The sequence below is a fragment of the Oreochromis niloticus genome, linkage group LG4 (genome assembly GCF_001858045.2).
Source record: "Oreochromis niloticus isolate F11D_XX linkage group LG4, O_niloticus_UMD_NMBU, whole genome shotgun sequence".
Classification (NCBI taxonomy): Eukaryota; Metazoa; Chordata; class Actinopteri; order Cichliformes; family Cichlidae; genus Oreochromis; species Oreochromis niloticus.
Genome location: NC_031969.2, coordinates 15773419 through 15786786, shown reverse-complemented (window position 1 = coordinate 15786786; position 13368 = coordinate 15773419). Strand labels below are relative to the sequence as shown.

At 37.9% G+C, this 13368-nt stretch overlaps 2 protein-coding genes and 1 gene segment (V, D, J or C); all 3 read right to left on the bottom strand.

The window, feature by feature from the left end:
* LOC100709195 (uncharacterized) overlaps positions 1-13368 on the bottom strand; it is a 1346887-nt gene that overhangs the window by 114400 nt on the left and 1219119 nt on the right. The window lies entirely within an intron of this gene.
* LOC106096470 (immunoglobulin mu heavy chain) overlaps positions 1-13368 on the bottom strand; it is a 1110954-nt gene that overhangs the window by 85868 nt on the left and 1011718 nt on the right. The window lies entirely within an intron of this gene.
* On the bottom strand, positions 8756-12408 carry LOC109202053 (Ig gamma-2B chain C region-like). The segment is given in 7 exon segments: positions 8756-9002; positions 10077-10225; positions 10393-10680; positions 10794-11111; positions 11205-11534; positions 11706-11990; positions 12105-12408. Coding segments are annotated over 7 exon segments (1668 nt in total).

Below are 13368 nucleotides of genomic sequence, written 5' to 3'. Positions count from 1 at the left end.
CAGCATTGATGTTTGAGATGAAATGGTTTACTTACCTGATGAAACAGTGACTGTTGTCCCCTTTCCCCAATAGTCAAAAGCACCGTAGCACAGTACTGAATCTACTTAGTTCTTAGTATAAAAAGGCTAAAGTACTAACGATACATACAAAAGGTCTACTTCAACATTAATTAAGAACAATATTATAAAATCCTGTCAAATTCTCCCTAATAAATTATCTGTTAGAGCCAATTTTGACAATAACAAGGTTTTATAGCAAATGTATATGAACACAATTGAACTTTGAAATGACACTGACAAAAAGTTAAATTAGAAATTGTATCCATGGAGACCTATCTTAACTGATGATGTTGTTACTGGAGAGCCATTTTATAAGTCTAAAGGTCATTTGACATACTTAATAGATACTTTTCTTACTGCTCACAAAACTTTTGATACTCTTACTTAAGGATTTTTATTAATCAAAATCAGTCTGAAAGTCTTTTTTTGACAATTTTTTTTAACAAACTACAAAAACTGCTGATGTAAGTACTTAATTTACCAAATTTATCATTATAGTTGTAAACAAATTAAAATCATTACATTGTATTGTAACGTGGGAATTAGGAATTTGTCTCTTTAGCAAAGATTATAGCTATTTGCACCTGAAGACTGTAACTGTCGTGCCTTTTCCCCAGTAGTCAAAAGCGTAGTCACAGTCTAACAACTTACTGACAACTGTTTATAAAAACCTTACGCTCCATCTAATAACAATCTACAATCTGATATATTCTCCTTATAATTAATATATAGAGATTCAAAAGACTGAACAAAAGCTGATTTTCACCACCAACATTTAAACCAAGTCTGTAAATTATAAGACATTTATCCCTCAGCAGTCTACAAATGAAGGTATTGAATTTTCTCACAACCACAATATTCCTTTAAAAAAAATATCAAGATTTAAATGAAAATCTTAGAGTTAAAGTGAAAGAATTAGATCACCTTACCTGATGTGACTGTAACCATTGTACCTTTCCCCCAGTAGTCAAAAGCCCAGCCATCACAGTGTTTTCACACCTGTCACAAAAACTAACTTCTGTGATATGGCATTACTTGGTGACATCATTTAACTTTGGAAATGACTGACAGTGACCATTGTACCTTTTTCCCAGTAGTCAATAAATGGCCACAATCTAAAGTATTATTTACCACTCAACACAAAAACCTGTTCGCATTTTTCTGCATTTTTCCATCTTATTTTACGATAACCAAAAAATCTGGAATACTCTCATTTTTTGCAAATTGAGATTCTGAATTCTTAAAAATAATACCTAAGTTTTAACCATTAAAGAATAAACCGAGGGTACAGATTATAGACTTGTAATACTATAGAAATTAGTATGAAAAACAATATTTATTTAAAAAAAACATCACAGTCTTTAAATTTAAATCTTAACATTAAGAGAAAGAAATGAATAATTTTACCTGATGTAACCGTGACCACTGTGCCTTTTCTCCAGTAGTCAAAAGCATCGTCACAGTGTAATATTTCAACATATCCGACATACAAAAACAGCCACCTCCAAGTTCTAAATATGCCAAATTAAACAGTGTTTTATAGTTTATAAAATCTGTGACTTGTGTTCCTTTCCCCCAGTAGTCAAAATAGCCATAGCTGTCACAGTGATCTGTTAGAGTCTGTTTCCAATACAAATACGTATTTAATTTAAACCAAAGGAATCAGGTTTCACAGACAAAATGATTCCCAGTGTACTCTTTATTAGCATTTTCCTTTGAGACATCCACTTCCTGTGGTCTGGGTTATATAAAATTAGGTATCTTGCTAACAGTTTGTAAACACTTCCTCTTTATCAGACCCTTTGGCAGCTCCTGCTTTTACAGCAACCAGATGATAAATTCAGTAGGAGTTAATGTTACTGATAAAGAACAATGTGTCTTGAAGAAGCTTGAAGAAACTTGTTCAGAAAGGCAAGTGGAGATAATGACCAAATTATAGAACACCATTAACCACCTGCTTAATCTTTTACCATGTTTACCATGCATCATGAATTTCCATTTACAGTCATAATGAGAGTAGCTAGCAAGTGCTCCAGTAATGCTGAGTGGAGTCATCTGTCGCACATAACCAACTGCTAGTATCTCTGTCTTTATAGCCTAGTTGTATTTGTTGAGTTTTTCCCTCAAGTTATTAAACACATTTGTTGCTTTCACCTTTAGCAGGAATATGTTTCCTGAATATCTTTTCAAGATACTATGCTTTGTCGGGAGTTGCTGAAGTAGCTTCCTTTTTATTAAATCATATGGTGGTTGAAAGGGGGCCATTGCTGTCAGACATTCCCAGGCTAATCTTTTCAGGGTCTCTTTGCAGGAAAACAGTTTGCAAACTGTATAAAATTGGAAAATCTGTGTGACAGATTTTTCAGTTTTGTTTCCTCTTCTCTCCAAAACTACAGTACTGTGCATTACCTGTAAGTCTTGATCTAATCAGCATGTCAAAGTCATGCAATTCATACACAGTGCCTATACTGCAAAGACTGTAACTGTCATGGTCCTGGGCCACGTTGGCCCAGTATTCTTAGTTTTCATGTATTTTGTTCCTTATTTAGGCCATGCTTCCTGAGTTGCTCTGTTACGTTGTTTCCTTATGTTTTTCCCCTTGTGACTCCTACCCCCTGTGTGCCCTCTGTGTATCTGTGAGCCCTCATCTCTCCTTGTGTTTTATTCCATGTTTTACCCAGCCCGTTATGTCTGTGCTCTCCCCGTGTTCTCTGTCCTCCTGTCTGAACCTCTGTGCACTTCCTGTTTTACTTTGACAGTCTCCTGTCAGTGTTGCGTTCACTCCTGTTGTGTCTTGTTATGATTATCAGTGTCACCTGTGTTTCCCCGTGTGCTCCCACTTCCCTCGTTAACCCTCTGTGTATTTATGTCTGCCTCTCCCTCAGTTCTGTGTCGCGTTCTCCCTCATGCTGTGTGTTTCTACCTGTAGCTCCCTGTGTGTTTTGTTAGAGTCTTCCCAGTTTAGATTTTGTAGAGTTTTTGTGTTCAGCAATAAAAGCTGCCATTTTGAGTTCAGTCCATTCTCCAGTGAGTTTGCGTTTGGGTCCAATTCCTGCTGGCACACAGCCGAATCATGACAGTAACAATCTAAAAAAAAACATTTGTAATTTGATGAGCAACAGTCTGAGATGCCTGAAGAAAAATACAGCAAGTTCAACAATATATCTCAGTTTTTCCACATTTATGAAACCTCTTGTCTTTCACATTATAATCAGTTTATAATTCATAATGTTAAGAACTTAACAAGAGTTAAGTGTGATGTCTGAGTATAAATCTGCCTCACAGGTTGCTCTGATTGAGAATGAGGTATGTTCTTTTAAATAATTTAAATTGATTTGAGTATTTCTTGCATGTTACCTGCTGGATTTTACATGACAGAAAGCACACTCTGTTATGCTTTGGCAAACTGCATAGTGAATCTAACCTGATCATGTTGAGATCATCAACTCCTTTTAGACCCACAGTGCAGGAAAAAGTAAGGAAATAAAACTTGAGCTTGAAGATCAAAATGACAAATGTGGTTTATGAACCTTCAATTCTCTCAAAAAAGACTGGAAAAGATTTGGAGCAGATGCTTAAAGATTAAGCCACTAATTACAAAAGCAGCATTTTTCTTTTGTTTTTGTTGTTTGTTTTTTTTTGCTTCCATGTGCAATTCTGCAATCTAGTTTTGCATTTTTGTGTCTTTCTTTTTTCTTTTAATTGAATTTAAAGTAATAAAGTACCTTATTACATAAATCCCTTTGAAACACCTTCGCCAGGTCATGATAAACAGAAGGAAGCATAGATAAATGGGAGACAGTGAGTTGGTGGGCAATGGTGGTTGCTGTGGTAGAAGCGGCAGACTACAAACAGTGTTATGAACAAAAATGACTCTAGTGAATAATAATATTTTTAGATGAGTTGACAGTGGCATTTTGAGTCCAAAGCCAGAGGAAGCCTACAAGTGGTCAAGTGCTGGGTGGAGAAATAATATAGGCCATGTCACAAATCTCACATCTCAAAACTCGCTCTCTCTCTTTTTCTGCTCTCTCTCTCTCTCGCCGTCACTCCTAAAACTTCCCCTGTTTTGTTTTGTTTTTTTGCCCATAAGCAGAGAGTGCTTGCTAGCGCTAACGTGGCGAAACTATTGAGGAAAAAACGCCGCGTATATCTTGTTTATCACGACTCTGGTTTTACGTGGCCTATCCACACAATTTAAAAACTGGTATATATCACCTTGTTGCTTTGTCTTTAAGTGGTCACGTGATTGACTTACCACGACTACTTTATTCTTCCTCAGTCAAACAGCAGCACTCGATTGTTTTGCCCCCTGAGCTCCAGGTGTTGTGCTAGACAGTGATCGTGATTACCGTCCGCGGGAGCGCGCAGCTGCTTAAATCACTTTAGGAGTTGGATTCCTGATGTACATTAATGTATGTATGCAAAAGCATTGAATTATTAATTTCAATTTACATACTATTCATAAATGTAGAAATCCATCAAATTTCTTCCGCTTATTCAATTCAGGGCCACTGCGGTGCTGGAGCCCATCCCATCTGTCTTAGGGCCACAGTCAATGTACACCATGTACAGGTCATGAATCTATCTCAGGGCTAAGACATAGATTCAGACCACCATTCGCACTCACATTCACACCTATGGGCAATTTAGAATCACCAATTAACCTAAACCCAGGAATAAGAAATATTTAATAATATATCATGCTATTTCATAAGGAGAAACATTTGCTTTATGTTATTTATTTGACATAAGCAGCATATTTGAATATGATTGTGTTGTGTGGTGTTAGTTCAGCAGGCATTACACAAACACAGGTAGGAACAGAGGATCACCGAGATAACTCCTTTTTAATTTTTTTTCCCTTTTTTCTTCTTCCCAAATACCACAACAACAACAAGATACTAGCACCCTCTAGCACTTCTGGTAAATGCATCTACAGAACAAATGCAATAGTATGTGGACACAACATCTTCCCCCTTTGAACAAGGATTTCTTATGTGAACCTGACTTCATCATTCTGATGTATGTCACCTAGTACTCGTTTAACATATTTCACATTACTCAATAACATTCACTTTCCCATGACAAAGTCTTGGGTCCAGCAAGGTGGATTCCTCATCCTGGTGGGCCTAAGCCTACTATCAGACTCAGAGTTAGATGCTAGATCAGTTCCTGGTTTATGACAGTCCATTGTTGTGTCAGAATCAGTACCTGTGTTCAGCTCTGACAGAGCCGATAAGTGTGAGGCGTTCCAGGTCCTTCCATCATCCAGCAAATAAGTGTTTGGTCCTTTCCTTGTCATGACAGCCCTTGGTTTAGAAAACTTTAACTCGCCTTTCTTTACCTTCCATGGCTTCCTAACCCATACCTTGTCACCAGACTGAAAGTTGGACGGTTTGGCGTGTCTGCGAGCATCAGTGTATTCTTTCATTTTCATTTGCTTATTCTTAACTCTTTTGCACATGGTATGCCTCTCTGTCTGGGGAACAGGCATATCCATTACCTGTAACTTTGTTCTCATTCGTCGTCCATGGAGCAGTTCTGAAGGGGAAACTCCAGTTGTTGAATGAGGGGTTGCTCTGTATAGAGCTGGGTATCATCTGCATAACAATAAAAATGTTTGCACTATTTTCTAATAATATTAACTTAATAAAGTTTAGGAAAGCATAATAATGTGTGCATGATGTGAAAATTTATTGAATCATGACACAGGAAATCCATGAAAAACTTTTGTGTCTGAGAAAGACTCCTCATTATCATGCTTAAATTGGAATCTATCAGATAGATATGATTCAAATCACAGCAGCAGAGTGCCTTTAATACCTACATTGTGTTCTAATTTCTGGAGTGAAATATTGTGGTCAGTGTTATGGACTGCTGCACTAAAGTCTAGCAGGACAAGCACAGAGATGAGTCCACAGTCAGAGCACATAAGAAGATCATTCATAACTTCCTGTTTCTGTATTGTGATGAATTCTGAATCCTGACTGAAACTTTTCAAATTAATCCTCATCTGGAGATTATTAGTTTTCTGTTTTACAACTACTCGTTCATGATTTTCTTCTTCTTCTTCTTCTTTTTTTTTTTTTTTTACATAAAAGGAAGGTTGGAGATTGGCCTGTAATTAGATAAGACAGTTGAATCAAGTAAGGGCTTTTTAAGTAATGGTTTAGTTACCACCACTTTAAAAGCCTGTGGTATCTACTCTTTTAATACAGACAGATTAACCTCATTTAGAATTTAAACACTATTAATGGTGACATTTATTTGAGCAGTCTTGTAGGAATGGAGTCTAAAAGGCATAATCATGGTTTCAAGGTAGAAATGATTGAAGTTAACTCAGAATGATTAATAAGAGAGAAATAATCTAAACTTCAGAAGTCATTAAAGAAAACATGAAACATTACAACTATAAAGGCTGATTCACACCAGGGAGCCCTGCTGTCAAAAAACGGACATAGATTTAACACTGTCTGTGAAGCTCGAGTTAAGAGAGAAGTGTTTAAAGTTTTTAGAACATATTTAGCGCCAACTTGTGTCAGTGTAGAACATTACATCACAGTGTTGGTCGGTTGCTGGTTATAGACTTACATTAGTTTATGTTAGCTAACTCATAATAGAACAAATAACTATTAAATAGAAAAGGAGACTAAAACTAAAAATCTGTTTTTGTTCTTCATATTTTGATGAACACTCCTTCAAGAAATTCTTGAAATCCTTGCAAGTTAAAGTTAAAGAAAAACGTGACCTGGAACTTTGACTCTTTGTCAGTGTGACTACAGTGGTCACAATAAACCTGTTGCTGTTTCTGTTTTCTATGACCAGTGTTGAATAGTGATAGCTTTTAGGAGGGCATTTTTTTAAATTCTTTTTTTAGACTAAAAAGGTATTTTCTCCGTTTTGGACACTGAGACCTTCACACGCATTACTACAATTTGATAATAACTGTGACTTAAACAGATTAAACAGAGCATCAGTATACCTGGAAACTCTCAGCAATTAGTAATTTGTTCCTACATGACCTTAAAAAAACTGAAATGCAAAAATCAGAAGCAGACTTGGTTAGGAGGCAAAGCCATGTTGAATATTAGTTTGAAGTGGAAAATGTCCTGTGATATGATTTTATTTCATTTATTTATTTATTGTGTTTCTAAACCCCAATCATCCATACTGACCACTTCTCTGTGCAGACAATGGGACTCCTTGTGACATCATCTTACTTTGCAGTAAGCTTTATTTTTTCCAATGCCATAATTATTACATCCACTAGAGTGCAGTGGTACACTGTTGTTGGACCACATATCCTAACACTCTGCTTCCTCCAGTAAATGATCCAGTCATGTTTTAATGGGAGAAAGGTCCCTGGCATGATGCAGCTTTCATGGTTGGATTGTGTTTTGGCCTCTGGATTCATATTTTTGTCACTGTGATGTTTTGAGGTATGAAATTACTTTATTTACTGTAGTCATCATTTGTTTTCATAACAGAAAACACTCTGTGGGATTTCTTGAATAAAGACAAAGCTGTAGCATCAATAACAAGGGCAGATAAAATACTGAGACACAAAGACTTCAGGATAAAGGGAAGTGGTTTGGGTAATGTTGGGGGTACATTCCCTCACATAGTCTTCAAATTAGCGCTTTGAGAATCCATCCTACAATCCAATTTAATATATACATGTATACATTTTAGAATAATAAATACTGTTATTTCCCCTATTAAGAAGTGCATTCATAGGGGAAACAGGATAGTCTGCACCACAGACTGCTTGATAATTGAATCATTAGATGACTTCATTTCTTTTAAAGACAAATGTCTATTTTCTCCTTTGAATGAACAGAGCATTTATGTTCTTTTCACCACTGCACTGATTGTCAGTTAACACATCACTTAATGTTGCATCCTGCTCAGACTAACCAGAATTCTACTGGTGGATTATTAGCTCATGTAGGATGTTTGGTTTAAATTCATCATTGGTATGTAAGGAAACAGAGAAGGGCTCAGGTAAGCACCTGGGGGGAGGTTGTTTGGTGGGGGTGTCAGACATGGAGACACTGTCAGGCACTCTGCTGGGCATGGTGCCCTGCTTCCTTGCTGCTGAGCCCTTGCCACTTAGACTGGCAGCAGAATGACCGGCATCAGCAACAGCATCACAGATTTGGGCTGGTTGCCACAGGGTCTTCAGCCAATCGGGGCAACACACTGCCAGATCATTTCAGAGGTAACCAATAGTAAGCCTTAATTTGTTTTGTGTCATCCCTCCCAAATGTGAATTCCTCCAAACCCACAAGGTACACAAATGCACATGGAAACACACTCTAGGGTTTCACTCAAAGACAGAGTTCACAGATTTACACTGACTCTGTGCATGTCTGGAAAGAGGAAGAGTTACAAAAACATTCTTTGTGCTTTCAAATGAATGCACCTCTTCATAACACAACGGCCTTCCCATCATATCTGTCAGCATCTTTAAATTATGAGCAGCATAGATTTTCACATAGAGGTGGCACCCACATTGCTGCTACTACACATGGAGCTTTGTCTCACTCTTGTGGAAAATCCAAGTAATGCAATATGATGGTGCACAACTCAATTTTCTAAAAGATAAACAGTTTTATATTAGTATGTGTCATTACTTGTATTCTGTGAGGTAAGTTAGCATTTTTCTTAATTCAAGAAGAACTGAAGGTAGTTAGTTATTTGTTTTCTTTATTGATTTTTAATGCATTTTCTCACATCATCTTACATACATGTCACATCTAGCACAAAACTAAAACACAAATGCCAAAAATTGTAAAGCATAAAAAATGCAATTAGTAACAATGGAAACACAAAGCATTACATGTTCAAACTTGTCAGGACAGGTGCTGTTAAAACCCCCAGAATTTCCACATTTCAGTCATAACACAGGAGCCGTCCTGTGAACATCATCATTTAGTCTGAAAGAAAAAATGAGAGAGAAAATGCAATCCTTTAGTGACAACTTTGTATTGTTTTGTCTTGAAATAAATAAAAGTGTAATAGAAACAACAACATTTTATTATTATTATTATTATTATCATTATTATTGTACTATGTGCTCCTAGATGAGTGGACTAATATTTCCCTAAAGCTTGCACAGAGGACTTTGAGTGCCAACATCTATGTGACATATACACGTATTTCATTCAATAGCCAAAATCGTATATGTTTGTTATATTTGAAAGTTCAACTAAGCACCAAGTGGAATGTCATAATACAGACTTAGAAGCTGAGAAAGAAAGTAACTGGACTCCTTTAGGTTTTGTGAAGACGTTTCACCTCTCCTTCAAATGACTTCATGAGTTCTTAAACCAAATGGTGGGGAGTTCCAGGTATTTAAACACTAGTGAGTGTTGTCTCTTAAGAGGGTCATTGACCCATATTAGCCATGTGCCTCATTATTTGATCCAAGGTGTGAAAAAAGTAATTATCACCAGAGCTTTTTGATAAACCACTGTGAGACCTCACCCAGTCATATGACCTATTGAGGTCACCTGAGGGAAGATGTGAGTGGGGGTTTAGGCACTTGGTGTGATCTCAACACTGCCAAGAGTGATCTTTATCCTTTAGGTGGAGATTTAAAGCTAACTCTTGCAATGCTGGTAAAGGACAACCTGTGCCAAGGTTTAAATACCGGGGACTCTCCATCGTTTGGTTTTAGAACTGAAAAAATGTTTGGATGAGAGGCGAAACCTCTTCATATAACTTAAAGAAAGTCAAGTTGCTTTCTTTCCAATCTCTTTAGACTATCATGACATGGATGACTGAAAGCCTACATAGACATAATACAGACTGGAATGTCAGATTAGAATGGTGTGTCACAATATAAATCATCACAGCATCATACTGTAATGATTGTGCATGTACATATTTTTATGCTCCCTGTCTTCCTTGTATAGATAATAATAACAATAATTATAATAATCTTCATGGTTCAAATGAAAAGCTAGACTGGAATCTTACTTTTAAACAATAAAATGACAAGTGCTTACCTTAAATAATGTAACTATGATACCATATATGGTGGCCATGATGAAAAAACCAATGAGGGTGAAAACCACATTCCAGCTTTCCTCAGCTGTGTCTTGATTCACATCAGCATGCACAATGTTGTCGAATATATTACAATATTTCAGCGTATCTGTGAATAATTTATAAATTTGGTTATTTATCACTTACTTGGCATTATTATACTAACAAAGAAGCTGAAAAGAGATTGGAACAATAATGGACTTTACATGTCCTTCACATTACTTAATAGGACCTTATATGTGCAAGAAAAAAATCAATCAGTGAATGATCTAGTACCTGGTTTCGATATATTCAGGGACAGGGTGGTGTTGGCATGGATCACCCTGCAGGTGAAGACCACCCCAGGTAAGAATTTGACTTGGGACAGGTAAAGGTGGCTCTTGACACTGAACTTTCCATCTGGGCCTCTGTGGGGTGCACTAGTGTTGTAGTTCAGCAGTTCTGTGTCTCCATTTTGAAACCAAGTGATGTTAATGGATACAGGACTGAAGCCAAAGATCAGGCACACAAGTTCATTAGAGCCCTGAAACAAGTAGGCTGATGGCTGGCTGTAGATCACTGAGGCTGGAAAGATATCCACAACATTTTTAGCAATCAGTCAATCAATTTTAATCAGTTTGTTAAAATGAATATAATGGAAATAATAGGTAAATATTAAATGCTAAACGGCAGCTCACCAAACACATCAGTTATAGTAGCTTCAGCGGGCACGTTAGATGACTCATGTTTGACAACACAAGAATACGTAGACCTTTTGTCTTCAGTTTTGGATATGTTTAGTCTGCTGCTCATAGAGTAAGAGCTGCTCCCTGAGTATTTCCATGGAGGACTGTTAACATAATGCGAGGATGGGAGAGTCTGGCCATCTTCTTCCCAGTACACTATGATGTTAGCAGGGAAATATCCAGACACTAGGCAAACAAGTGTTAGGATGTCAGACTTAGAAAGTTCAGAGGCAGTTGGTTGCATTATCTTCACTGTTGGCCGACGGAGGACTTGAAAAACACAAAAGGAAGAGAACCATAAAAATACAGTCACAACCAGAGGAACATGAAGTTTAGAAAGATTTGTTACATTTCTAACATTACCTTTGCTTTTGCTTATATGGTCTACATTGCCCTGACTGGAACATAGATGTTTTCCTTCACAAGAAAATTGTTTATATGCATCCCAATTTTCTGCTGACACATTAAGGAAGCTCTGTCGAGTCTCTGTCCCATTGCTGTGACTCACTGGGGGATTAGTAAGGACATCTTGATCAGGAATTTTGTTGCCACCTACTCTCCAGGTGATGGAGAAATCATTAAGATTAGGGCCGACCAGAAGACAGGTAATAGTCACATGTCCTTTGTTCTCAGTTAGCTGTGGTGGTGGTCCCCGGACATAAACCCCAACTGGGTGTGATGATGATGGAGTTGCTATAAAAAAAATAAAATTAATTAAAAATAAAAAAATAATATATAAATAAATTAAAAGAATATGCAACAACCATGAAGCAGTTATAAAATGTCTGATATCCAAATTTTACATTTAAAAATAGTCTTATTATGTTCTTCATGTGTATGGCAATTATACTATTTTCACTTTACCTGAGCAGAGACTGACATTTTTGGTCACGCTTGTGTTCAGAGACCTGTCAGACACTTCACAAGTGAAGATCTTTCCTGTTTTCCACTCAGAATCATCAATTACAAGTTGACTGGTTACTCTAGCACGTCCATCTACACCCATGCTGATATCACTGGTTGATGGAGATCTTTGCTGAGACTCAGACAACCATGTAATTCGAGGGTTGAAGCCCCATCCAGAGCATGAAAGAGTCTGTGATCCTGAACCTTTACTGGGGACCAGAAGAAGCTCCATGGATGGGTCCACTAAAGAGACACAAATAAATGCATCAATTAGTCTATGTAATAGAAACCATTAAACTATAAAACAACAAAGAGAAATCAGCTTGCACTAAGGGAAACAAGAGTAGCTCTCCTCACCAAAAATATAGCCGGTGGACCTTGACTGAAAAGGTTCAGAAAAGCCTTGAATCACGTTGCAGGTAAATTTTGTGTCTTTCTTCCAGTACCTATTAGGGACAGTGAATTGACTACTGATTGAAACGAGGCCCGGGCCTTCAGCAAAATTATAATATTTTTTTTCAAGTATTTCTTCATCATTGACTTGGAAGGTGACGTAGAGGTCACGTGAGGACAGTTGTTTGATGTCACAGTGGAACACAGCACTTTCTCCATTACTGAATTGGAGACTCGGCTTCGCACCCTTCATTCACCCGTAGCTAGCCAGGCCCCTGTAGCTGGTGCAGCCGAAGATAGCGTAGGCCCCGCTAGCTGTTCCCCGGCAGACCCCAAGCAGCTGGGGAAAGAGGGCGGCTGGGTGACGGTGAGGAGGAAGCATAGTCTTAAACTGAAGCCCCAGGTACACCACCAACCTGTTCATGTGTCTAACCGTTTTTCCCCACTCGGCGACACACCCGCCGGGGGTCAAACTCTGGTAATTGGTGATTCTGTTCTCAGACATGTGAAGCTAGAGACACCGGCAACCATAGTCAATTGTCTTCCAGGGGCCAGAGCAGGCGACATTGAAGGAAATTTAAAACTGCTGGCTAAGGGTAAACGTAAATACAGTAAGATCATAATTCACGTCGGCAGTAATGACACCCGGTTACGCCAATCGGAGGTCACTAAAATCAATATTGAATCGGTGTGTAACTTTGCAAAAACAATGTCGGACTCTGTAGTTTTCTCTGGTCCCCTCCCCAATCAGACCAGGAGTGACATGTTTAGCCGCATGTTCTCCTTAAATTGCTGGCTGTCTGAGTGGTGTCCCAGAAACGATGTGGGCTTCATAGATAATTGGCAAACCTTCTGGAGGAAACCTGGTCTTGTTAGGAGAGACGGCATCCATCCCACTTTGGATGGAGCAGCTCTCATTTCTAGAAATATGGACAAATTCATTAAACCCCCCAAAATATGACTATCCAGAGTTGGGACCAGGAAGCAGAGTTGCAGTCTTACACGCCTCTCTGCAGCTTCTCTCCTCCTGCTACCCCCCCAAAAACCCATCTCCATTGAGACTGTGTCAGCTCCCAAAAAGACAAAAAACAAACTAAAAACCAGCAATAAACAACTTAAACATAAAAAATCACAAAGAAAGAACAACACAGTATCCACATCTGAACCAAAGAGTAAAACAGTGAAATGTGGATTATTAAATATTAGGTCTCTCTCCTCCAAGTCTCTG